Source organism: Schistocerca cancellata, chromosome 7 (genome assembly GCF_023864275.1).
Source record: "Schistocerca cancellata isolate TAMUIC-IGC-003103 chromosome 7, iqSchCanc2.1, whole genome shotgun sequence".
NCBI lineage: Eukaryota > Metazoa > Arthropoda > Insecta > Orthoptera > Acrididae > Schistocerca > Schistocerca cancellata.
The window spans coordinates 172,148,724-172,175,572 of record NC_064632.1 but is presented as its reverse complement, the minus strand read 5'-3'; the positions used below and the strand labels follow the sequence as shown (position 1 = coordinate 172,175,572).

The 26,849-nt window shown below is 41.4% G+C and overlaps 1 protein-coding gene across 2 annotated transcripts in view; it reads right to left on the bottom strand.

Annotated features, from left to right (window-relative positions):
* LOC126092002 (STE20-related kinase adapter protein alpha) overlaps window positions 1-23,936 on the bottom strand; it is a 40,294-nt gene extending 16,358 nt beyond the window's left edge. For both annotated transcript variants that reach the window (XM_049907377.1, XM_049907378.1), the window contains exons 1-5: window positions 23,663-23,936; window positions 23,350-23,551; window positions 22,993-23,225; window positions 4,558-4,729; window positions 4,218-4,470 (exon numbers count right to left, since the gene is read on the bottom strand). In XM_049907377.1, the coding sequence (XP_049763334.1) occupies window positions 4,218-4,470; window positions 4,558-4,729; window positions 22,993-23,225; window positions 23,350-23,529 (838 nt within the window). In that variant the 5' untranslated portion in view covers window positions 23,530-23,551; window positions 23,663-23,936. The remainder of the gene's footprint in view (window positions 1-4,217; window positions 4,471-4,557; window positions 4,730-22,992; window positions 23,226-23,349; window positions 23,552-23,662) is intronic.
* Between the last annotated feature and the right edge of the window lie 2,913 nt (window positions 23,937-26,849).

Here is a 26,849-nt window from a genome sequence, read left to right as displayed (position 1 = left end):
TATAGGCACACCCAGAACTATAGGGGGTGGGGGATACTATCTTTGGGAAGCTGGCATAGGTCACAGAGAAGGCAGGTCCAGGGGCAAAGCCTACGTGGTGCCGTACCCTCATTGGTCAAGAAAGTTTTAGGAAATGGGAAGGAAAGGGAATGTAGCAGTTGACGTAAGTGGCAATTAACAAGTAGAAATATTGCAAAATGCAAAAAAACAAAGTGTATACATTAGGTGCTCCTTATTTTTCAAATTGTGTATTTCTTCACACATACCCCCTTACATATCCTTTTGTTGTAAGAATAGTTTTAAGACCTATTTTGTTGAAATTGAAGATAAGGATCCCATGCCCATGCCCCAGTGGCAAAGAAGTTGTGTCATGTAACTACATGCTTGTTTATTACTGCTTATGCACATGGCAACTGCTGTCATACTGTCCACCTTCAGCTGAGTGTGTGTTTCCATTCAATGACATTGTGAATATTTATATCATGGTGATTAGTTTAAAATGTAATAACAGTTACTTGTTTAGACAGTGAAGTTAAGCAGCAGACCAGTGGACATAAATTACCATCAAATCGACAGGTTTTGCTGGTCTTCTTTTATAACGTACGTAAACTGAAAATTGACTACCAGTAAAAGTGATAATTTAGTTGCGTGTGAATGTGTAATATTTTGGGAGAATGCTAGGTTTCCTAGAAGAGCTCTACCTCATTTTCAAAGAAATTTATAGACCTGCATTTAGATTGACGCAATCTGAAAAAAGTGCTCAGAGAAAGATAACACTTACAAAAAATGAGTGCAAGTTTTCCGCAAATCTACATAATCTCTTTGGATGTTGCCTATGCTAGGGGTTTGAACATGATAAAAATAGTAGAGGATGAACTCTCTTTATTACAGCAAAGAGTCCAATTGTAGAGGTTATCTTGGAGGTAGTGATTGGAAGTTGGCAGCAAAAGAGGTAAGGCCAAGGATTAGAGTTATGAAAGGGAAATCGAGGAAGATGAAGGGTGGTAACAGCTCAGAGATTTCCTGATGTACCACTTATTGGTCTGAAGAAACTGTAGACATGAATGATTCTGATGCTGATACAGTTTTTACAGAACCCGCCACTAATTCAGCTTCAATTTCTCATGGTGATGCAATGGTAGAAGAAAGTAAGGCAAATTCAAAAAGGGGAGACAAGCGTGAATGAGGAGACTTATGACACTGGAGACTAACACATATTTTGTGGGACAACATTTTTATTTTATTGTCGTTTTACATTTTTTGCCGTTGTTCCTTTGGTGATTCTACATTTATGGAGATGCTGATTGTCAACACACAGTGAAAGTGTAGTGACATAATAAATGCGTTCCAAAAAACACCAAAAATCTGTCACTTAGAGTAGCTGACCAGATAAGAGAATTCAAGGATGACACACAGGGATTCATAACATTAGAAATCACACTTCACCAATAAAAGAAGAGGGACATGTATGGCACAAAACAAATAGTCATTCATTTAGATGCAAAGAAGAATACATCTCCATAAATACAGAAACACCTAAGGACCAACAGAAAAACACACAAAATGACAATAAGATAATAACATTATCCCACAAAATGCCATAAAGCTGTGTAATATAAATTTTGAGAGCCCAGTGTCTACAGTTTTCTGCAGAGAAAGATAAAAGGAACATACACTAACACCAACCCATGCAACTACTTGCACATTGGTGAAGAAATGCTTGGGAACCTGTGTTTTGCTATACTGGAGAAATTAGTATCTACATTCTGTTTCTGACAACATAATATTTATTTATAGGATTTTGATTTATGTAATTCAAATTAATAGTCTAATTTTGTACATTCTTTCAAAGCTCTTAAGAATATCATTAAGGCGATTGAATCTAACGTCTCTGATTTTTAAAGGTCCACTGTCATAAAAAAAAGTACAGATACTGCCATAGTTATAAAGATATTAGGAAAGAGTTACAATCTGAACCAATAACAAATATTAATATACGAAAAACACGAGTCTCAGTCAGGCAAAGGGATTGGAGTGGGAGGGGTAATTTTTCATTGCGCATGTCTGCAGTTCAACACCTCCTATGTTGTGGGCACCTATCTATCCACATCAATCTATCCTTTCCCTACTGCTGTTATTCCAGCCTGTCCTTTTCACAGTTTGATATAATATGTAAATATATAGAGGTAAATGAAATGACCATGTGGAAAGAATGTACGAGTGACGCCATGAAATTTGTACCACATAGAAAAAGAAATCTTGGAAAGCCCAAGAAGAGATTGCATGAATAAGACTGACCCACTAACATGACCATTCAAAGTGAAAATGACAATAAATTAATAGTGTATTGTGTAAGGCAGAATTCCGATTCCAGATTTTTCTATTTCTTCTGAAAGTCCATAAATCCTGAGATACAATAACCAAAATATGATTATTTTGGATATTCCACCTTTAGCAGAAGAGAGAGAGGAACACTACAATTATTATTGTTAAGCATCATAACAATCATTAGTAGTGTTTTTCTTCCCTTTACAAATCTAGCCAGATAACATGGCTGTTTGTTAGTAATATTGGAAATTCTGGATGGACACTATGTAAAATAACAGAAAGGGAACCATTCACACTTAAAACACTGAGTCCTGGCTCCTCTTCTCACAGAAAAGTACACACATTCACACATACATCCACACTGACACCCAAACACAAATTACCATGGCTGTAACACAGTGTCACTGTGGTTTTTGTGTGTGTGTGTGTGTGTGTGTGTGTGTGTGTGTGTGTGTGTGTGTGTGTGTTTGAGGACGGGGTGGGGGTGCACGCAAACAGATGATACATTTGGAAAGGCTATGAACATTAAAATTTCTCTCTGGAAACTCACAGTCAACACTGAAGAAAAACTACAAGTATCATCATACGTACTAGAAACCAGTGGAACTGTTAGCTGTGAGAGAAAAAAAAGGCAAGACTATATTTTGGAGTCTGAATACCTAATAATTAAGTTAACACATGTAAATTAAAATCTTGTAACTAAATAAATACAAGCAGACAGACATTTGCTTTCATGCCTGACACACAAAGTAATGCCTCACTGAGTACACTTCTTAAGAGAATTTGTTTTACTGAAAGACTCGAAAATTTTCATAATTTACTTCTTCACTGCTATAGAAAATCACAGATAGAGCAGTGCCTCTCATTTGTCATTTCACATCTCAATCTGTTATGTGCGATATGAACATATGAAGTGCTGCACTGTACTTTTATTACTTGGGTTTAATAAGAGCTCAGTGTTTATATAAAGCCCTTTATTAAAAGTGTGTGACAGGTTATATTAACATCTTTCATATAAGACAATTATAGATCCAAATGGCAGAAGCTTATAATGACTACTAATGATTTCCATTGAGACTCGTTTTTTGTTTACTACTGTAAAACATCTGTGACTGTGGCCACTACATTTAAGCTTATTAACTATCACCAAGTAACAGAGGGAGGGGATGGGGAAGAGGAGGGAGAGAATGAGGGAATATGAGCAAGGGAGGGGGCAGGAGAAGTGGGGGCAGAGGGAATGGGGGAGTGCGGGCAGAGGGAATGGGGGAGTGCGGGCAGAGGGAATGGGGGAGTGCGGGCAGAGGGAATGGGGGAGTGCGGGCAGAGGGAATGGGGGAGTGGGGGCAGAGGGAATGGGGGAGTGCGGGCAGAGGGAATGGGGGAGTGCGGGCAGAGGGAGGGGGTGTGGCAGCAGAGGGAGGGGGTGTGGCAGAGGGCGGGGGCAGGGGGAGGGGGCAGAGGGAGGGGGCAGGGGAAGGGGGCAGAGGGAGGGGGAGGGGGCAGAGGGAGGGGGAGGGGGCAGAGGGAGGGGGAGGGGGCAGAGGGAGGGGGAGGGGGCAGAGGGAGGGGGAGGGGGCAGAGGGAGGGGGAGGGGGCAGAGGGAGGGGGAGGGGGCAGAGGGAGGGGGAGGGGGCAGAGGGAGGGGGAGGGGGCAGAGGGAGGGGGAGGGGCAGAGGGAGGGGGAGGGGCAGAGGGAGGGGGAGGGGCAGAGGGAGGGGGAGGGGCAGAGGGAGGGGGAGGGGCAGAGGGAGGGGGAGGGGGCAGAGGGAGGGGGAGGGGGCAGAGGGAGGGGGAGGGGGCAGAGGGAGGGGGAGGGGGCAGAGGTGGGAGGGAGGGAGGGGGCGGGAGAGAGAGAGAGAGAGAGAGAGAGAGAGAGAGAGACTATTTACCTCTGATTTCATCTTCTTCTTCTTCTGTAATTTCATCCTCACACAACAAACCACAAGGCTGAGGAGAAAACCCATATTCCTTAAAAAACGAAACTGTGGAGACATCCAAAAGCTGTGGAACAGAGCCACGAACTTTTTCCATTAACATCAATGTTGTGGGCATACCAGAGAAGGGTTCCACACCATTAGCCAACTCACAGAGTGTTATGCCAATACTGTAAATATCTGAACTCTCATTGTAACCTTTGAGGTTCTGCAAGAAATGAACATACATTAGGTGAGAAAAACACTTTTACTTCATAAATTACACCATTAGTGTATGTTTCATATACTTGCAGACCTGTTCCAGTACTTCTGGGCTCAGCCAGTTCAAATTTTTCTGCGTACTGTTTGGAAATGAATGCACGGTATTCACTCTTCTTCCATCCCTCACGATGTTGTAAGAATACCTGAGCCCTGATAAACAGGCCCTTCCACTAGATGAAACTAATATGTGACTTGCTCTGATGGCCCTGTAATAACATTACAAGAAAAAACATTACATCAATGTTCAACTCATTAAATTCTACAAAATGTTACAGCCCATATCAAATAAACCAAAGCTTTGGCCCTCATGGTGCTAGATTCTTTGTTTATTGTATGTATACAAAATTTCGTATCTTTTGATGCATGATTCACATGTTTTTCATGTTTCAATAAATGAAAATTGCTCATTATACTGAAAGTGCCAAGAAATAAAAATGACCGAACTTAAAAACTATTGATACTAGGAAGCTGAAACTTATTTTGAAGATCTTGATATGTAACACAATAATGATGTAACATTTTGTTTATTTTATTAGAAACCTGAAAAAATATATTTTGGAAAATATCAGCACCTTCCTTTTACATAATGTTGTTTTCCCTGTGTGAGCTTACAAACAGTGGTTTTATCTTCCACAAGGTGAAAGAGCAAGTTCTTGATAAATAAAATTAACAAAATTATATCTTGTAAAAGAATTAGCAGATTTTAGTAACAAACCAGGAGATAGTACTTTTCTCCACAAGCTAAGCACAGATATTAAGCTAACAAAGACTTGAATTAAATGATTATTAAGCTCATAGTATTTCCCTGATAATATATTTACATAACAAATATTGGAAGTGAAAGCAACTATATAACACATCGTCTTAATTTTTAGAAGAGCTGTCAGCAGTCTTTTCTTCACTAAGAGGATAAATAAAGAAAGCTGCACATTGAAATAACCTAATGACCTTGATGACAGGACGGTAAACAAAGTTATAACTTTAACTATGTTACTTGAATTCTCACTTCTGTGAAAGCTTTCCTTTGGAATTAAAAGTGATGATTTAAGGTCAATGTATTGACTCTTCCAGTGGGGAGAATACAATCAACAACAAGGTGTAAAACTTTGCTTCTGCTGTTTGCAGATAGGCGGCGACAACGGTAAGTAGCGGTTGAAAGAAACAGATCGCAGATGTCAGGCAGTTAGCCTGGACCTCGGTCAACATAACCTCATTCAAACATTAGTCGGTTTGTGCCTGCATCATAAAGTTGTTCTTCATTGAATATGTCAGTTTATGAGCCTAATTCTTGTCATTTGCGGGAGGTGTTACTGTTTTGTTTCAGTATGAAGAAAACAGCGAATGAGTCTCATCGAATGCTCTCAAGTACATATGGTAAGGACGCTATTAATGAAAGAACATGTCGTGAGTGGTTTCAACACTTCACAAATGGTGATTTTAACATTGTAGACCGACATAGTGGTGGAAGAGAGAATGTTTTCGAAGATGCAAAATTGGAGACATTGCTGAGTGAGGACTTGCGTCAAACTCAATTAGAATTGGCACGATTGGTGGGAGTGACACAGCAAGCCATTTCAAAACGTCTCGAGGCTATGGTCATGATTAAGAAAGTACGAATTTGGGTCCCGTGTGAGCTGAAACCAAGAGATGTTGAACGGCGTTTGTGTGTTTGTGAACAGTGGCTTCAGAGGAAAAAAACGGAAGGGATTTCTGCATTGCATTGTGACTGGGGACAACAAACGGGTTCATTACGATAACCCTAAATGCAAAAAATCATGGGGGTATCCTGGCCATGGTTCCATGTTGATGGCGAAACCAAATATTCACGGCTCCAAGATCACCCTCTGCATTTGGTGGGACCAGCTCGGCATCATGTACTATGAGGTGTTAAAACCAAGTGAAACAATTACAGAAGTTCGTTATCGAATGCAATTAATGTGTTTGAGCAGAGCACTAAAAGACAAACGGATGCAACATAGTGAGAGGCACGATAAAGTGATTTTGCAGCACGGCAACGCTCGACCCCACATTGCAAAAGAGATCAAAATGTACTTGGAAATGTTAAAACGGGAAGTCCCACCCCACCCACTCTATTCTCCAGACATTGCTCCCTCTATCACCTGTTTATATCAATGGCGCATGGCCTGGCTGACCAACACTTCCGATCTCATGAAGAAGTCACAAATTTAATCAATTCGTAGATCGCTTCAAAACATGAACAATTTTTTCGATGCCTGATTCGTACACTGTCCAAAAGATGGGAGAAAGTAGTGGCCAGTGATGGAAAATACTTTGAATGATACATGTGTAACCAATTTGTTTCATTAAAGCCTCAAACATTGGAGAAAAAATGGGTGAAGCAAAGTTGTACGCCTTGTACAAAGTCCAAGGTTTAGACAAGGAAAAAATTAAGCAGGAGGTCCCTTTGGATGATAACAGACTGATGGCCCTTTTCCAGAACGCAAGCAGTCTCTCACCAATGATGAGATTGAACACTATCCATTGCGGCAACTGCAATAAATCAAGTGTCAATGATGGTCAAATCTTCTGAGAAAGTATACTGTTAGGAAATTATTTTCACAGTTGATATACCAATAATAATAATAATAATAATAATAATAATAATAATAATAATAATATAAAGACAGTGGAATGAGGGTAAAGGTATGAGCCCCTTTGATGCTTTTTGAATTACTGGAATGGGACAATAACCTTATTTCACTTTTTGGGTATTTCCCTTTCATATGCAATTCAAAATGGATGCCAGCATGGCCTCTCGAGCAAAGTTGTACAGCTGCTTGGTGTCATGATTTGATTTCCAAATGGCCTTTGTAAACTTTGTTTCATAGCAACACTATGACAGTGCTCTGTCCAGTGCAAGGGTCTTAACATGTGATGTGGCACAATGGTGTCATTCTGCATCTACACTGATACAGACCATCATCTACAGGACGAACTCAAGATTCTTGGAAGATAATGGCTATTCACAGCGGAAGATCCGTAAGATGCTGCAATTCAAAACCCTGAGTGTCCCACCTCAAGAAGCTGAAGAGAAAAGGTTGAAGTTCACGGCCATCCAGAAAATTTAACTTCTAAAATAGGTCATATCCTCTCTAAATGTAAAGCAAAGATTATTTTTCTGGTAGCACCAAAGATGGTCATGCTCCCTGGCTCTGTGAAGGACGGCTTGTTTCTATGTAAGGCAGGCAAAATGCTGTAGAAATAACACCACTGGTCACAATGGCATCAAACTGCAACAGAATATTATTGGGAAGGCCGGAGGGGGGGAGGGGGGGGGGGGGGAGTGTGAAAATTGACCAATAGACGGTGTAAATAAAAACACCTGTCATGCACATGACCCATTGAAGGTGGTATAAACACACCAGGTACAAGGCTTTCCCTCCTTTCATGTCTGTGATGTTCGCCATGACTGTCTCAATGCAGGATCGCTCTGTTTGTAAAGCTGTATTACAAGAATGATGACTGCACACATCACTCTGCAGAAGTTCCAAACACTGAAAGGTTTGAAAAAAGGTGTTGGACCTATGACTGCCGCGGGTCTGGAGAAAATGATCCGGAAATCCGAAAAAATGGGTTCTTTTGGTGTGCAACCTGGTAGAATGAGGAAACGAACTGATCTGACGTCAGTGGAAGCAGCGGCCACAGCAATGCAGGAGGAGATGGCAGGTTGTGTGCACACATGTAGTGCACAGAGAATTGTCTGCATATTGGACATACCCGCACAGTGCATAAAATCCTATGAAACATCCTTCTTTGCTATCCATTCAAAATTACCCATGTGCGTGACTTGTTTCCTGTTGAGCTGCCAGCAAGAGAGACCTTTGCTTTAGAATTTCTTGCTCGCATGGAAGTGGACAATGATTGGCCATGGAAGATTTTGTGGACAGACAAAGTCCACTTCCATCTGACTGGATATGTCAGTACACACAACTGTCAAATACGGGCAATGGAAAATCCACACGCAAATCAATCAGTACCACTTCATTGAGACAGGTGCTTCTGGTCCTGTTACCTGTACCATCACTGGAAAGTGCTACGAGTGTCTTTTGCGCTACCACATTATTCCAGCTCTCCAACAGCTTGAATGGGATCATTTTTATACAAGATGGAGCACCTATGCACATTGCGAATATAGTTAAGCAGCTGCTGAAGCATCATTTCGCAAATGCTAGAATTATCAGCTACAATTTCCATACAGCACGGCCATCCCAATCACCTTATCTTAATTTGTGTGACCTCTGGCTGTAGGGCTATCAGAAAGCTGTTGAGTCCAGTGTTCCGATTGAAAATTTAGCTGCATTGAAGGCACGCATTGCGCAACACGTTCTGAAGGTGACCCCGGAAACACTTCGATCAGTTGTGGAACATGCTGTTTCTCAATTTCAACTTGTTGCAGAAAACGGTGGACAGCTTACTGAACATGTTTTGTTTGATTAATGCTTTTTATGCAGTTTTTGGCCTTAGGACAATTAAAAACTGATGTGAGATTTGCTTTTTATGTGGATTTTGGCCTCAGGACAAATAAAAACAAATTTTTCCCATCCTATGTGATATGACCTTGCCATGGCGGATGGGCTTACGTAACTAATAGTATCACACCTGAACAACCATGCACACTGAGTAACATCAAACGTACACCTTAGTCATTGTTGTATGATTCATTTGTCATTTGCAGTCTACCATTATTAAATTATGATGCTTACAGAGCCTTCTATTGCTACATGTTGTAACTCTTTATTTTTCTTCTGCCGTACGTTTTCCCCCTTCTCTGTTAATATTCTGTTGCAATTTGACATCATCCTAACCAGTGGTTTTATTTCTACAGCAGTTTGAAAGTTTAACTTTAATTATAATCACCCTGTACCTTACGTGCAGTTCAAAAAACAATGTGTGAAACATTGATGCTATACCTGCCTAATAAACCTGCCATGGAAGAGCACTGTATTCATGCAGGCCATGCTATGGACTTAAAGAACATCCACATTTTAACACTTTACCATCCTCTGGATGTACAGTTCTCAAGGAAGCCACTAATAACATTTGATGAATTATTCAATTAATCATGATGATAGTTTTAACCTTGATGAAATGTGGAATCAGGTAAAGGCGATAGTTAACTCCAAAAGACAATGGTACAGCCCCCTGTCGAACAGAATTTTTAAGACATCATTCAAGAGTGGTCATCACAGTAGCATATATCTCTGTTGCCTGCATGGTATTTCTTCTACCATATCTCTGCTGCCTGCATGGTATTTCTTCTACTATGACTTTCTGTTCTTGTAGAGCCCTGGCTCAACCCACTAGTAAATAAGGTGGATGGGAGCACTTTACCACCACTCTTTCCAGCTTGCTCTGAAACTTGTTGAATGGTATACAGCTGAAATGTTAGTAACAGACAAAGTTTAGTTACAGCTGAATTCTCATAATTTTAAGGATAAAATTAATACTTGGACGTTCCAACTTCGATGTATTTCAGGTTCACTTGTGTACGAAAGATGGTGTGGGTATAAAACATCAATTTTTAGTTTTTATGGAAAACTGAGTTTTCACTCTAATTTAATGTTCATTTAATTAATTTTTGATGATTAAATACTTTCAATTTACTTCAAAATAATTTTTCCGTGCAAATAATTTCTACATGTTACATGAGCACTTGTTCAATTACAAGACATCTAAGGGACTGTTTGCTCTAGAAAGCAGTGACCTTTTTTTTTTTTTTTTTTTTTTTAATAGTAAACATTCTTCAGCATAGGTTACTTATTACTCTACCAAAGAGAATATTTGAGAAGAGAAGAAATAGGCAAAATAAATCCTACAGAACATGTCCTGTTGGAAGTTTATATCCAGGGAAATAGATTAAGGTAAGCAGCACTGATCAACGAAGCTTGTAAATACACTCCTGGAAATAGAAAAATGAACACATTGACACCGGTGTGTCAGACCCACCATACTTGCTCCGGACACTGCGAGAGGGCTGTACAAGCAATGATCACACGCACGGCACAGCGGACACACCAGGAACCGCGGTGTTGGCCGTCGAATGGCGCTAGCTGCGCAGCATTTGTGCACCGCCGCCGTCAGTGTCAGCCAGTTTGCCGTGGCATACGGAGCTCCATCGCAGTCTTTAACACTGGTAGCATGCCGCGACAGCGTGGACGTGAACCGTATGTGCAGCTGACGGACTTTGAGCGAGGGCGTATAGTGGGCATGCGGGAGGCCGGGTGGACGTACCGCCGAATTGCTCAACAAGTGGGGCGTGAGGTCTCCACAGTACATTGATGTTGTCGCCAGTGGTCGGCGGAAGGTGCACGTGCCCGTCGACCTGGGACCGGACCGCAGCGACGCACGGATGCACGCCAAGACCGTAGGATCCTACGCAGTGCCGTAGGGGACCGCACCGCCACTTCCCAGCAAATTAGGGACACTGTTGCTCCTGGGGTATCGGCGAGGACCATTCGCAACCGTCTCCATGAAGCTGGGCTACGGTCCCGCACACCGTTAGGCCATCTTCCGCTCACGCCCCAGTCATCATGCAGCCCGCCTCCAGTGGTGTCGAGACAGGCGTGAATGGAGGGACGAATGGAGACGTGTCGTCTTCAGCGATGAGAGTCGCTTCTGCCTTGGGGCCAATGATGGTCGTATGCGTGTTTGGCGCCGTGCAGGTGAGCGCCACAATCAGGACTGCATATGACCGAGGCACACAGGGCCAACACCCGGCATCATGGTGTGGGGAGCGATCTCCTACACTGGCCGTACACCACTGGTGATCGTCGAGGGGACACTGAATAGTGCACAGCACATCCAAACCGTCATCAAACCCATCGTTCTACCATTCCTAGACCGGCAAAGGAACTTGCTGTTCCAACAGGACAATGCACGTCTGCATGTATCCCGTGCCACCCAACGTGCTCTAGAAGGTGTAAGTCAACTACCCTGGCCAGCAAGATCTCCGGATCTGTCCCCCATTGAGCATGTTTGGGACTGGATGAAGCGTCGTCTCACGCGGTCTGCACGTCCAGCACGAACGCTGGTCCAACTGAGGCGCCAGGTGGAAATGGCATGGCAAGCCGTTCCACACAACTACATCAAGCATCTCTACGATCGTCTCCATGGGAGAATAGCAGCCTGCATTGCTGCGAAAGGTGGATATACACTGTACTAGTGCCGACATTGTGCATGCTCTGTTGCCTGTGTCTATGTGCCTGTGGTTCTGTCAGTGTGATCATGTGATGTATCTGACCCCAGGAATGTGTCAATAAAGTTTCCCCTTCCAGGGACAATGAATTCACGGTGTTCTTATTTCAATTTCCAGGAGTGTAGTAATGAAGTGTACAGTGAAACCAAAGCCAGTGATATCAGTTTAACATTAGGTTTAAGTGTACTAAAAATGATGTTTAATCAAACCACATGCTGTAACCTGTGTGGTAGAGAGATGATAATTTCTGAAAAGTCTTCAAAAGAAACTTTCAGTTCTTAAGTTTGGAAGAGTCTTGTTCTGTTTGTGGGAGTAAGAAAGAATTTTGGACATCTGAGAAACGTAAAAACAATAACCTTTTTGAGATGACCATCAGATATTTCTATGGGCTGAGAGGGTAAAGGACCTAGGACTGCAAATAACTGTGTTCTCTTATGAATCTTTCATGCACCCCTACTAATGTTTCAAGGTATACAGATGTTTTTAAGAGGAAATAGTAAGCATAGCTGCAATGAAATGGTAGAAACAACAGAAGAAAATTACAGTAACAATGACATTTGCATAACATTTGATGGATTGTGGCAGAAAAGAGATCATTAATCTAAAAATTCTTGTGCAGCTGCCATACATGTTTATACCAGGAAGGTGCTTGATGCTGAAGTATTGTTAATACATTGCTATGGATGTACAAAAGTGGGTACCAATAATGAAAAGAAACAACGGCATGAACACAGCTGTCAGAAAACATATAAGGGATCCAGTGGAGGAATGGAAAGTGCCTCAGCTGTGAAGATCTTTCAGCACTCTCAAGAACAATGTGGGGTTCGCTATGCTAAATTCATTGGTGACGGTGATACCAACTCATTCAAATCAATAATTGACAGCAGGCACTACGATGACCTAACACTGCAAAAGTTAGAATGTGTGTGTCATATTCAGAAATAAATGGAAACCCAACTGCATAAAATCAGGCAGAACTTTTCTAACAAAAAGCTTGAAGATAGCAAGATTTTTACAGGACATTTGACTGACCAAACAATCTAACAGCTAAGTGACTACTATGGCCAAGCCATTAGAAAGAATACAAACAACCCTGAAGGAATGACAAATACGGTATGGGCAACATTTTTCCACAAGATGTCAAGTGATGAGAAGCCACTGCACAAAAGGCATTATAGTGACTGATATAAGTACTGCAAATATGAGGCAGCAGGACCTGATTACACCCATAGAAACACCATCCTTGAAGCTGTTGGAGCAGTAATAAAGTCAATATACAAAGATCTAGCACATTCAGATCTTCTGAAGATATGCCTCACAAGAAAAACTCAAAATGTAAATGAGTCTTTCAACAATATTGTATGCACAAGTGTACCCAAAAAACATTAGTGGGTTTGAAATCACTGAAGGAGGTCAACGATGCTGTGATTGAAATGCAGGCAACTTGGAATTAAGTCTACCCAAAAGCAATCCTATAGGATCTGGATAGACAGTGAGTCTCCAAGGCAGAAATCATGGTCAAGAATACAACAGAAACAGCAAACTCCTTCAGACAGAGAAAGCGACTGCATCTTGTTGAGCCCCAAGCAGAAAATTATTACAAAGCTGGAGAATTTTAGGCTGACTCATCATTCAATACTGAATTTTCCTTTACCTCAACTTTCAAGTGCGATTTCTGAAAAACTATTTTTTAGCAAATGCCTCCCTGTAGCTTTTGAAAACGACTTAAGCTCTTATTGACAGCAGCATTGTTTTTGTGTGGATCTATAATGGTTGAATAGTGCCAATAGTACAATCATAAAAAATATTTTTAAAAATTACATAAATTTTTAAAACCTTCATTTAAAAATTCATATCTTGACTCCTAACACAGTTACATAGTTGACAGTTAAATTTTTAAGAACTTCATTAAAAAATTCACATCTTGATTCCTGGCACAGTTACCTAGCTGATAGTATATCAGTGAGTATATAAGATTTAACTGTTTCCTGGCAAAGGTTTTTTATTACCATGTATAGTTCCTGAGAAAACAGGATATAAGTATGTTAAATTTACTATTATCAGAATAGGGCATTGGCACACCCCTTAATAATTGTGCAATTGAGCATAAGTTTTGTACAGAAAATTTGTTGGTATAAAATGTAACAGAATAATGGGGTGGGAGCAGGAAAATACTATCTTTCAGAAAATTATCCTCAGCTGAGGGCCATCCCAGTGCCCATTAACCCATACCTTTGATTCCTGCAAGTCATTTTGATTTGCTTGGAATTGTATAGCTTGCATATCTATAAGAGGGAGGGTTAAACCATTTGCTGTGAACTGCATGCACTTGCACCCTTTATCAGTATACTAGTTTCATCAATAAACATCACAGTTTAAGTGTTCTCTAAGCTACTGGGTAAATCTAGTCAGGCCCATCCACCTACCACAATATATAGCATGGAGATGATTCTAGTTTATAACTGCTGCTGAAGGCAGTGGAGCCCAGTCATGTTAGAACCACATCCTGAAGTTGTCCAGTAGTGGTACGTATTTCAGCACCTGTGGGAATTCGTTTTTCAAAAATGGCAGTTAGTGTGCTTCGTCAGATGACCACCAGAGAAATTGCAAATAATGAGATGATCAGCCAATATTCCACACCATACATTCACACACCTTCTCTGAACACTTTAGAGACTGGCCATTTAGAAGAATATCAGGCCTAGAAAACCAGCTATTTATGGTGTTTTTAAAGTATTACTGGCACATATGTAACTGATGTATCTTCAAGAGTAGTCAAGGGTTTCACAAATTATCCCAAGTGAAATTCCCTGATATGTGCAGTATTTCCAGATAAGTTTTAGCTTTTTCCCTGACAATTTCGAGATCCTAAAGATAAGACAAAAAATGTAGGGACTTCCATATTTCTAAATGTAAGAACAAAAATCATAAGCACTAACATAACATCTTTTGTAATGAACCATTTTTAGATGGAGAAAGCAAGCCAAATTGTGTATCATCTTTTGTACTGAAAGGTTGAGCAAGCCAAATGGTGTATATATTTCATTAAGACCACTGATATTAATTTATTTCAATAAAATGAAACAATTTATGACAAAAAATAAATGTTTCCTTGGAGTCAAAAAACACATTTAAAATATTTTCACCGATTTCAGAAATAACCTCAGATAAAAGTAGGCCTCTTGAAAGAAGAGTGTAAGGCAAGGAAGAGCTGTGTAAACCAACACAGTAGGTGACAGCCAATAAAATGTTGGTTTTACTAAATCTGTTATTGTTGGTTATTATCCATTGTCTTATATCTATTTTTTACAGGTATTGTGTGACTTTTCTTTCAAGAAATAAATTAGTACATAGCATATAAACTGCCAAATTTTCTTCTTCTTATCGTCCATACTTTCTAATATATAACGTACTTTCGAAGTGTCAAAAATGTACTAGAATAAATAAATGTCTATAAAATGCTGCACTGTACAGTGTACTTGCGGTGAGACAATCACAGTTCATGAAATCCATCGCCCATGGCCTCTGGCTTGGCGATAAGCACCACAGTTGTGGGTTCATGGATAAACCATGGAAATCCGCTGCATTATGCCACACACAAACAGACACAGCCTGCGGGCAGAACGGTGAGACTAGAACCGATGGGCTTCAGATTGGCAGACCTGATCCATTAAGGGATACCCACAAAAATGGCCTGAGTTTTGGCTCGTCCTGGAACTCCACTTGCATGGCCAGCTATTCACGTGTCACCGTTTTGATGAAATGAGACCACGATGATCAATCCATGCAACAGATTAACTTGCGCGAATCCTCTGAGAATCAATACTAATGAGGATAGGTAGCAAGTCAACATAAAGACGATCAGGCACAATAACAAATACATTCTCACAACAACATTTTTGGTCAAAGCCTTTGTCAGAAAATTAGAGGGAGAGAGAGAGAGAGAGAGAGAGAGAGAGAGAGAGAGAGAGAGAGAGAGCGCGCGCGCGCGCGCGCACACACACACACACACACACACACACACACACACACACACACAGACACACACACACACACAAAAATCACTCAGACACATCTCATGCACACATGACCTCCGCCTCCCGCCACTTTGTCTCTGAGAATCAGATCCAAACAAACCACTTCTCATGCCCCCCTGCCTCTCCCTGGCATCTGCTAGGCTGGCGGCAAGAAGTGGTGGCAGCACTGACTGCAATCTGAGTGGAGTGGTAGGAAGGGGAGAAGCAGTAAGAAGGAGGGAGTAGGGAAGCGGGGCATGTACTCAGCTGCACCCAGCCAGCAACGAAGCATGGCATCTCAGTAAACAAACAAGTGTTTATTTTTCCTTGACATGTTTGAAATTCCCAGAATTCCAGAACTTGTGACAACCCTGGTAATAATACATACTGAAAAAAGATCAAGCTTCAAGATTTATTTTTCGTATTTGCTTAAGTTCTTTCATAGATAACATTTTTTTTAAATAATGACAGAAAGTATAATTAGCCTTCCAATGAAAAAGTGTGAGGTGAGATATTGAAAAATTTCTTCCTTTCCAGCTTCGAAATTTTCTTGCGCACTCAACAAACATGTCATACACTATGTGATCAAAAGTACCCAGACCCCTGGCTGAAAATGACTTAAGTTTGTGGCGCCCTCCATCAGTAATGCTGGAATTACTTATGGTGTTGGCCCACCCTTAGCCTTGATTACAGCTTCCACTGTCGCAGGCATACGTCCAGTCAGGTGCTGGAATGGCAGCCCATTCTTCACAGAGTGCTGCCCTAAGGAGAGGTATTGATGTTGGTGGGTAAGGCCTGGCACAAAGTCGGCATTCCAAAACATCCCAAAGGTGTTCTATAGGATTCAGGTCAGGCCGGTAAGTTACAGGGATATTATTTTCGTGTAACCACTCCGTCACAGGCAGTGCATTATGAATAGGTGCTCGATCGTGTTGAGAGATGCTTAAAACATCAATGTAGGCCTGTGCTGTGATAGTGCCACACAAAACAACAAAGGGTGCAAAAAGTCCCCTCCACCATAACACCACCGCCTCCAAATTATACTGTTGGCACTAGACACGCTGGCAGAGGATGTTCACTGGGCATTCGCCAAACCCACACCCTGCCATCGGATCACCACATTGTGTACCACGATTTGTCACTCCACACAACATTTTTCCACTGTTCAATCATCCAATGTCTACACTCCTTACACCAAGCGAAGTATTGTTTGTCACTTACCAGCTCGAAGTATGGCTTATGAGCAGCCACTCGACCACGAAATCCAAGTTGTCTCACCTCCCGTCTAACTGTCTTAATACTTGCAGTGGATCCCGATGCAGTTTGGAATTCCTATGTGATGGCCTGGATAGATGTCTGCCTATTACACATTACAACCCTCTTCAACTGTTGGTGGTCTCTGTCAGTCAACAGACGAGGTCGGCCTGTACGCTTTTGTGCTGTACGTGTCCCTTCACATTTCCACTTCACTACCACATCGGAAACTGTGGACCTAGGGATATTTAGGAGTGTGGAAATCTCGCGTGCAGACGTATGACATAAGTGACACCCAATCACCTGACCATGTTCAACGTCCGTGAGTTCCGCGGAGTGTCTCATTCCGCTCTCCCACAATGTCTAATGACTACTGAGGGCACTGATAAGAAGTACCTGGCAGTAGGTGGCAGCACAATCCACCCAATATGGAAAACATATGTTTTTGGGGGTGCCCAGATGCTTTTGATCACATAGTGTATTTACAGCAGAATCACAGCAAACTGTGAAACCTAATGAGAACACAAACGAAATCATATCAATGTGATCACCATATTGGCTCAGCCCTTGTGACAGACTTACAGTAAGCGTTTGCTAATGCTGCTTTTGAAATTGACAAAAGAAAGCAGCACCTATTAAGGGATAGGTAGCAAGATGTCCATACACTGTTCATTTTCTAGCAATAAATGGGTTGCATGTCAAGAAAATTGCTGCCCGACCTGTGATTGGGCGTGATCTTTTTAACACAAAGTTCTCGCCCAAGCTATGCTTGGCCTTTGTCCACAAAGTTTTAAGAGCTCTCTGACATATGGCACACAATAGGGCAAGTGACAGGACATTCATGTGTAACTGCATGTTGTACAGTGATAGTGATGTACGTACATTATATGCTTAACAGATGCCTAGTGTCCATGTGTATGTGTTTTGTTGAATGATAGCTAACAAAGCCTCTTGATCATGAACAAACACCATTGGATGATCTGTAGCTAGCTGGGTCCTCAGCATGGGCGTACCCAGCGAGGGGCGGGAGGGGGGGGGGGGGGGCAGCTGCACCGTCCCCCCCCCCCCTCCAAAAGATATTCGCAGTTTTTCACTACTTTACTGTTTTATTTAATAAGAAGTACTGTATGTTGTCTCGAGTCCTTGTTTCCTGAGACTAGTATGACTTGCCCCCCCCCCCCCCCCCCAGTTCAGGTCCTGGGTACACCCTTAGTCCTCAGTGAACCTAAAACACACAGGCTTCATTCCACTTGTCAGTGGCTATTTATCCAGACAGCCTGCGACACAACCAGGTACCACAGTAACAGCATTTTGTTTGGCTTCTCAACAGAGCAATAACACATTCATGAACTAATTAGCAAATGCACTGCGAAAGAATGATAAATGATGTGCTGCAATTCTGCAGTTGCAGGCTGTTTTTGTTCTGCTGGAACATGCTAACAATGAGCATATGGTTTAGGCTAGTTGTCACTATCCAGTCTGTCAACACCTTCTGCATTCAAACCAACTGAGCTAAGCCAGACGTGGCAACAAATGTGTTGTTTCCAGCATACACACTACTTGTGCCTGAGCTGTGAATCACACTCTATTTAACTTATGACTGAACCATATGTTTGCTCTTTTATAGGTTTCCAAGGTTGAAATAACATTTCTGCTAATGGATTCTGCCCTTTAGACAATAACCAAAACATTTAATTACGTTATTCTCAACTGCAATTAAATACCAATGTTTGTCTGAATTGCACTGAAAACTTGCTAGTGATCTACAGGAGTAGGTGGAATACTTTTCCTAAGCAGAACAAAAGTTTAAGTATGTAACACTCAGTCAATAGGACTATAGTTTTAAGTAACGAAAGTGGCAAGAAAAGAGGTATTGTTTTTAGCATCAAAACTAAAACCATTATACACAGGCAGTCACACAGCGACCACCATGTATTTTAGACATCCATGTGCAATAACCACTCAGATGGCAGCACTTGCAATGGGGGGGGGGGGGGGGGGGGGGGCAAAGAACAGTGCAGATGTTGTCATAATGCAAAAATAGAGCAATTTACCTGATGTCCAAAAGGGCATGATCACTGGCTTTCGTGCAGAGGGTGAAAGCACTTCCGAAATGGCTAAGTTTCTAAACTGTTCGCAAGACGCCCTGATTTAAGTACACCATGTGTGGCAAAACGATGCTACCAAAACCAGCACCAAGGCAACTGTGGTGCACTGTGGACCATAGATGATGGCAGTGAACTATAGCTGTGGAGATGTTGAGCAACTGACAACCCAGATAAAGCAAGAGGTTACCAACAGTGTCTCCTCAACGACTGTTCAGCGAGCCTCTTTGGCAGGTGGTTGTTTGCACCCATGCCGACTGCTGTTCAATGGTGACAAGGGTTGGAATTTCACACCAGTACTGCAACTGGATGTCTGAGTGACTTTTCAGATGAATCACATTTTATGCTCCAGCAGGCAGATGACTGTTGGTGTGTATGGCATGAAACACGTGAAAGCAAATAGTCAAGACCGGTGAAGGGAGCATCATGACCTGGGGAATGTTTTCGTGGCACTCCCTCGGTGAGGTCATAATATGTAGAATGTTTTCGTACCATTCCCTGGGTGATCTCGCCATTCTGAAAGGAACAGCAGATCAACACAAGTACGCATGTATCCTTGGGGACCACATCCACCCATACATGCAATTTGTTTTTCCTCTGCACAATGGCATCCGTTTGCAGATTGATGCAATGTTTCACACTGCTCACAGTGTATGTGCATGGTTTGAATCAGGATGAGTTTACCATGCTCCCCTAGCTACGAAACTCCCCAGATTTAAACCCAATTGAGAATTGTGGGACCGTCTTGATCAGACTGCTCGCGCCATGGATCATCAAATGAGAAACCTAGTGCAGCTGGTAACGGCACTGGAGTCAGCAAGGCTCCACATCCCTGTCGGTAACTCCAGAACCTTACTGACACACTTATTGCACATTTGATAGCAGTCCAGGCTGCAAATGATGGTTATTCAGGCTTCTGACAGTCATCAAATTAATGTGACTGGACAGTGTATATTCTTAAAAATTATCTGTTTTGTTGTTACACTGCCACAGCTTTAATATTTTTTACTATTTTTTTTTCAATATACATTGTAGCGACAGCATTATCTGTAGCATGGTTCAAGGTCTACATTAGGTTCGAACGAGACAGTTTGGCTGTGAGCTTGCAAAGCCTGTAATGACGTGAGAAGATATTACAGCCAGCTAAAAATTCACACAGATTCAGAAAACAGTTAGTGATCAGAGGTTGCATTTATCTCTCATTATTCTGCATTGTAATTTGAGCTTTAAAACATGGGCCACAAACTCATACCAATGGTGATTGTCCTTTATATTTCTGCAATTACAACTAATTCCACTATAATGCACATTCCGTGGAAACATTTATAAAAGGATTCGACAATTGCTTCAAATCTTTGCTGCCTTCTCATTGGGCACTTAACAAGCTACTGATATGTCTGTGTGTTCCGCAGTTTTCACACCGCGGCAATTCAAATAAAGTTTGAGCTTTCAATGGCTATCCCCACCATCATCGTTAGGATTAAAACCACTGACTGCTAGGAATGGCATGGTTTCCTGCTTACATAGCCAGGATGAGGCCTCTGGCATCAATCAGAGAGGGCCAAAATGACATGTGCCAAAGATGAGTTGGACAGCTCATTGCAGCTTCAGTCTGCTATGGGTCTGGGAGATGTCAGGTGGCATAAGGAGCTGGCACCTCGTTTGAGACTACCACTCCTGCCTTCCTACAATTGTCATGCATCCATTGTTGCTTCCTTTCGACAGTCAAAGCCCACCCCCCATGCCATATAGTAAGTGTATACTGCTGATCTCTGTTCAAATTGTTGCTCTTCATTCTTATCTCAGCCACTGATTTTATAACAGAATCCCAGTATATTGACACGAGCCAGAACTCTTGTGTTTTCAAACTGTATTTTGTGTCCACTTTCCAGGCAATGCTTTCCTGCCATACTGTGAGGCAGCAAGTTGAGACGGCTGTTGCAGAGACATGGACTTAGACCAGTGTTCTGGCCTGCCCCTAAGCAACAAGATATGCTGAGCTCTGTTGAAGACAACATAGCTCTTTGTGTGCCTGGTCTGTATGCGGTCCCTTGTGAATGTGGCAGGATCTATAAAGGTCAGACAATTTACACACTTGCAGAGCCCTGTACCAAGCACAAGCAACATTAAACAAAGGGAGCAAGACAAAACGGCCATAAGTGAGTACTGCCTAGTAAACGGACATACAGTTCGAAAACACAAGAGTCTTGGCTCATATGTCAACATACTGGGATTCTGTTATAAAATAGCCAGCTGAGGTTAGAATGACCAGCAACAATTTTAACAGAGACCATAGGTACACACTTAGCAGGGCATGGAGGTGGGCTTTGTGTGTTGAAAGAAAGCAACAACAAATGCATGACAGTTGTAGGGAGGCAGAAGCGGCAGTTTCAAACATGGCGCCAGTCCCTCACACCACTTGCTCTCTCTCTGTCCTGCAGCAGAACTGGTCTCAGTCCATGTCTCTGCAACAGCAGAACTGCTATGAACTGCCAAACTTACCTTCTGCCCAAGTGTCATTTTGACCCCTCTAATTGGTGTCAGAGCCCACAATCATGGCTATATAACTGGGAAACTGCACCAGCTCCAGCAGTCAGTAGTTTTACTCCTGACAGCAATAGTGGAGATAGCCATCGAAAGCTCCAGAATTTTGTATGAATTGATGTGGCTTGAAAACCAAGGCGATTTTACTCAAGCAACAGCACTACTTCAGACACTCACTGAAATGCCTCGTACGATGGTAGAATAACAGGTTATATACCCAAGTCACACTTAGTCACTTGAAAATAACAAAATGTACTATTTGCACTTCTAAATTATGAAAATATGCAATTACAAAGATATCTCAAAAACATACTGATTTCTACTCACAGATTAACAACAGATGAAACTGTTTTTGGGGCGGCCTAGAAACTAGTAAACTCAGGTTTCCTCAAACTAAGTGTGTGTCCTGCTAAGCAAATACACAGTTGTCCAGTATATGACATCATGTAAGTATATGCCAATTTGAATTATTATTTGAGGAAAGAATCAAAAATTGTGATAAGCTTCACAAAATCACACTTTAGTAATTGGAGCTGAAGTTTTGAGGAAAATATGTTAGGTATAAAATTTTCATTAAAGTGATATATGCATTCTAACAGTCAAATTCTAGAAAAGTGTTACAATATAAAAGGAATTACCTTACAGGGAGAATACAGTGCAATCAATTGCTAAGAATCTTGTGTCTTGCAAAATATGTTGTAATGGGACGTATGAATACTTAAGAGAAATGTTGGTGAATAAATGACATGGAGCGACTGTACATAACAATAAAGTATATATAACACAGCACTGCATTCTCATGTGTCATGCTGCACAATTTACCTCCAATAAAGTTATGTAGGAACAAACCTTAGACCTAGACACTGTGCAAAATTTGCCCAGATATAACATTTACTGCTTTCATTTTTAACATCTGGGTAATTTCCTTCTTACTGTTTTATGATAAGCTACATTCCTCAATGCACAGTATAACTTTCCATTTTACTAATACAGCCAAATTTGTCAAAGAAGTTACAAAATGTGTAAAATAAAGTTTGATAGCCACACCATTATCATTACCTTCAGAGGAATCTAGCAAGTAGTACAAATATGCATTCCATTACAACTATTTGTTTATTACCACCATTATTACCAGAGCAAATTGCAAAGGAATGCTAAAAATTTAGAGTAGGCCCTTTTGCCACTAGCATAAGATCATAAGGGAGTAAGATGATGTTTACCTCCCACTGACACAAGAGTGAGGAAGAGAGACATTTCCAATTCCAAGGAATGATATGCGCTAACACATTTTGCATTAGACTTTTCTTGTCGTTAGACTTAATAACAAAACTCACCTGTGAATAAATCCTTTTTTGTGAATGTATTCGAGACCAAGAAGAACATCTCTGAGGATTAAAGCAATTGCAAGTTCCGGTAAACCACCAACAAAATGATTCTGTATTAAATCTTGGCATGAACCAAAGGCCATCAATGGTGATACCATTAACAATTCAGTGCCCGACACAAATGCTAGGTGATAATACAGCACGTTAGGATGTGAAAGCTGTCGTGAAACGCCGAGTTCAGTCTGCAAAACGAAATTTGTATTTATCAACAGCTCTATTATGTTTGTCAACAGATTAAGAGTTCTACTTCAAACTTACGCTTAAAGCACAACGTTTGACACAAATTATGCTTTGCTAAATACTCACCTGCAAAAGCTCTAATTCTTCTGCAAAGCCATTTGTATCATAATTGTCTAAATTGATTCTTTTCACAGCAACCACAGTGCTAAGAGGTAAATACCTCATTAGCTCTACTGTTCCACCTTTATTGCAACATTGTCCTATTATGCAGCAGGACTGAAAATTTGTACGTACAGGCTGGAACATTGTTCACCAACGTATGTGCTGGCTAGAAACAGAACAAAAAAGGCGTATTACTACAACAAATAGCTTGCTTGAATACAAGAGTCAATTATAAATATTAATTGATATGTATCTTTTACTATTGGCATAAACTCACAGTACATCACAAACAGCTGTGTTTTTCGAATACCATAATAAAATGCTTAAAGCTTGTTAATGATTTCAAATTCTGTCACACACTACGATATATTTTGTAAAAGTTTTAAGCGGTCTCTCACAACTGAATATTCCGAACTAACTAAAACACTGGATACACCTTGTGCAAAACAAAACTGGTAGAAGCAGTTCATCATCTTGCAAAGCTTTTTCTATATAATTCCATTCATGTTCCACCCTCTTTTTCTCTTTGCCTCCCTCCGCATCCTTCACGATGCAACAACGCCTAAGAATATCTTTCATATCGAAAGATATCTTGTGGCTCGAGCACATGCAACGATCTGTCTGCGCAGACATCCGCACAAAGTTTCGTGAGCGCAATAAATCGCTGCAAATGTTGGGTTTCCACACGATACAAGTTTCATTCCACTGCTCGTCCGCGAAATTTCAGCAGCAAGCGACTAGGATCTCTCAACCTCAATGCTTATATAATTTATTCAGAAATTTGTAATGGAGGAAATTCTGTTTAGGTCTGTGTGACAACCTGGACTGGGGGAAAAACTGCTAACAAAACGCAAGAAATAGAATCACCGATCAGAATTTTCAGGATAGTGGCAGTTTAAGTACAGGCAGTTTTCACACATTCATTTACTTCGCGAGTTCCAGAGAGAACCCGACTGTTAGCCGCATTATTTGCAGTCCGATATGAAAACATTCAATTATCTTTTGACCTAGTAACCCCTAGTATAATACGCAAAAGTATTTGTATGAGGAGAGTAATTACTTTTCACGATCGGCTGACACTGACTTTAAAATTCCTGGAAACGAGAAGAATCTACAAGGAGATCGAATTGTCTACTGCAATTCTGAAACAAGAATTGAGTGAAATCATACCTAACTAGCCTCCTTGTACCCACCACAAGTGAAGTTATTTGATTTATCCTGAAGGAATATTTAGCGACGGCAAATTGAGTAAATAAAGTCTATAATACATCAATTATGACAGGTTACAGAGAGTAAAAGTTTGTACATTCGTATAAATTATATGTGTAGACAATTAGCTATAGTTTAGTTTGTTCCCGAGTCGGAATATACAGTTCGCTGCCTGAAGTCTACTGATAACCTGTTATAGACTTTTGTATAAAACTCAATTATGTGTTCTAGACAGAGATTCATAGTTTATCTCGAAAGCTTTATTTACAGTTTTTTGGTAGTGAATTCTAAAGTTCACATCTATTTCACTCTTGTTATGAACCAAATACTGTTTTAGAAAGTAGTACATAAACAAGTGTAAGAACTCCTGTGTCCCTACCGAGCAAGGTGGCGCAGTGGCTAGCACACTGGATTCGCATTAGAGAGGACGACGGTTCAATCCTGTGTGCAGCCATCCTGATTTAGGTTTTCTATTATTTGACTAAATCGCTCCAGGCAAATGCCAGGATGGTTCCTTTGAAAGGGCACGGCCGACTTCCTTCCCTAACCCGATGACGATCGATGATCTCGCTGTCTGGTCTCCTCCCCCAAACAACCCACCCCAACCCTGTGTCTCTAAAGGCACTGCTGCAAGATCTTCCATTATTGGCGAAACACAATAGTCTGGCTGCACTTTCCTTTATAATAAATAGGGTCTACTTTCTTTTGCTACACTTTCATATTAGTTTATGGCGAATGGTACTACTGAGTGAAAGTATATTAGCAATCCCTTTCGCAGATCAATGTTATGATGGAGATTTACATGTGCAAAGCAACAAAACTGAGAATTTTAGTTCAGTTGTCCATATGTCAGTGGTACTTCAGTTTGGCTCTGAGCACTATGGGACTTAACTTCTGAGGTCATCAGTCAGTACCTCAGATTGATTAAATTGTTATTATACAGGTTATAGGAGATAAATGGCTCTGAGCACTATGCGACTTAACTTCTGAGGTCATCAGTCATCAAGAACTTAGAACTAATTAAATCTAACTAACCTAAGGACATCACACACATCCATGCCCGAGGCAGGATTCGAACCTAAGACCATAGCGGTCGCTCGATTCTGACTGTAGTGCCTAGAACTGCACGGCCACTCCGGCTGGCTGTAGGAGATAGTTATGCTAAACAAACACTTCCTAATACTCTATAGAACACTTTTTTTGTCCAAACGAAGATTCACAATATAGTATCCGAATACAGTGATGTCCTCTAACTGAATGGCCTCAAAGAGTCTTTTGCACCAGAGCCAAGTCGACTGTCAGCAATATTCATTCATAGAACAATGTTTCCAAAGTGCATTCCCCCCCTCTTCCTCCTCCCCGCAGTACAGAGCCAGGGAGGCTGCAGAGTGTACCAAGGTGATGATGTGCCACAGAGTTGGGTAAGCCTCCTAGGTGTATTGTCATCAGTAGTATCGAGGTGCTCCAGTGATGAGGTACGCCAGATGACATACAGCTGAAAATCGTGGGGGTATGCTAGCACATTGTTGGGCTTACTGTAGCATGAGTGTGTGGGGATTTCAGGAGTAGAAGGCACAGGCAATGTCATGCAGTGTAGAGTGTGCCGGCGATTGGGTTGGCTCCATTATGAATAAGTGTGGTGCAATGACGAACAGAACGCCATTGTTGTAGAAATGGAGAAGAGGAAGTGGCACTCTGACAGTTTTTCAAAGTGCCACTCTGATAGAACCCTCTGCGCTCTGGCGATCCAAGTGTTGTCCTTCAATGATGAGGTCGTTGACTATAATTTTGATGTTAAGATCTTCAGAAATAGATTCACTGACGTCTAGATACAGTTCGAAGGTCAGCTGATAGCGCCGATAGAATGAGGGTCGATGGGCATTGTGATGGAGGGTGCTTGGCCCACACTGCCGGCGATTGTGGGATCGTTTAATGTGGACGTGAGTTTCAGTTTGTTAAAGGGCATGGTTTTTGGTTTACCATTCAGTAAAGTGAGGTAGGTTTGATGGTCCTGTTAAAGCACTTTGTATGGCCCAGTGATGGGAGTTTTACTGCACTACATTCTGCGCCATCTCTCAGAAAGACACAAGTTGCAATGTGCGAGAGCTTTGTGGATGAACATTTTGGATACTGACTGTGGGAGGGACATCAGTATTATGTCATGTGTTATGTGTTTTTCAATATGAGTGATCAGATCTGGCAGATCGGTGGGCATCAGGACTGGAAGTGTGAAGTCTGCGAGAAGAGACACTGTC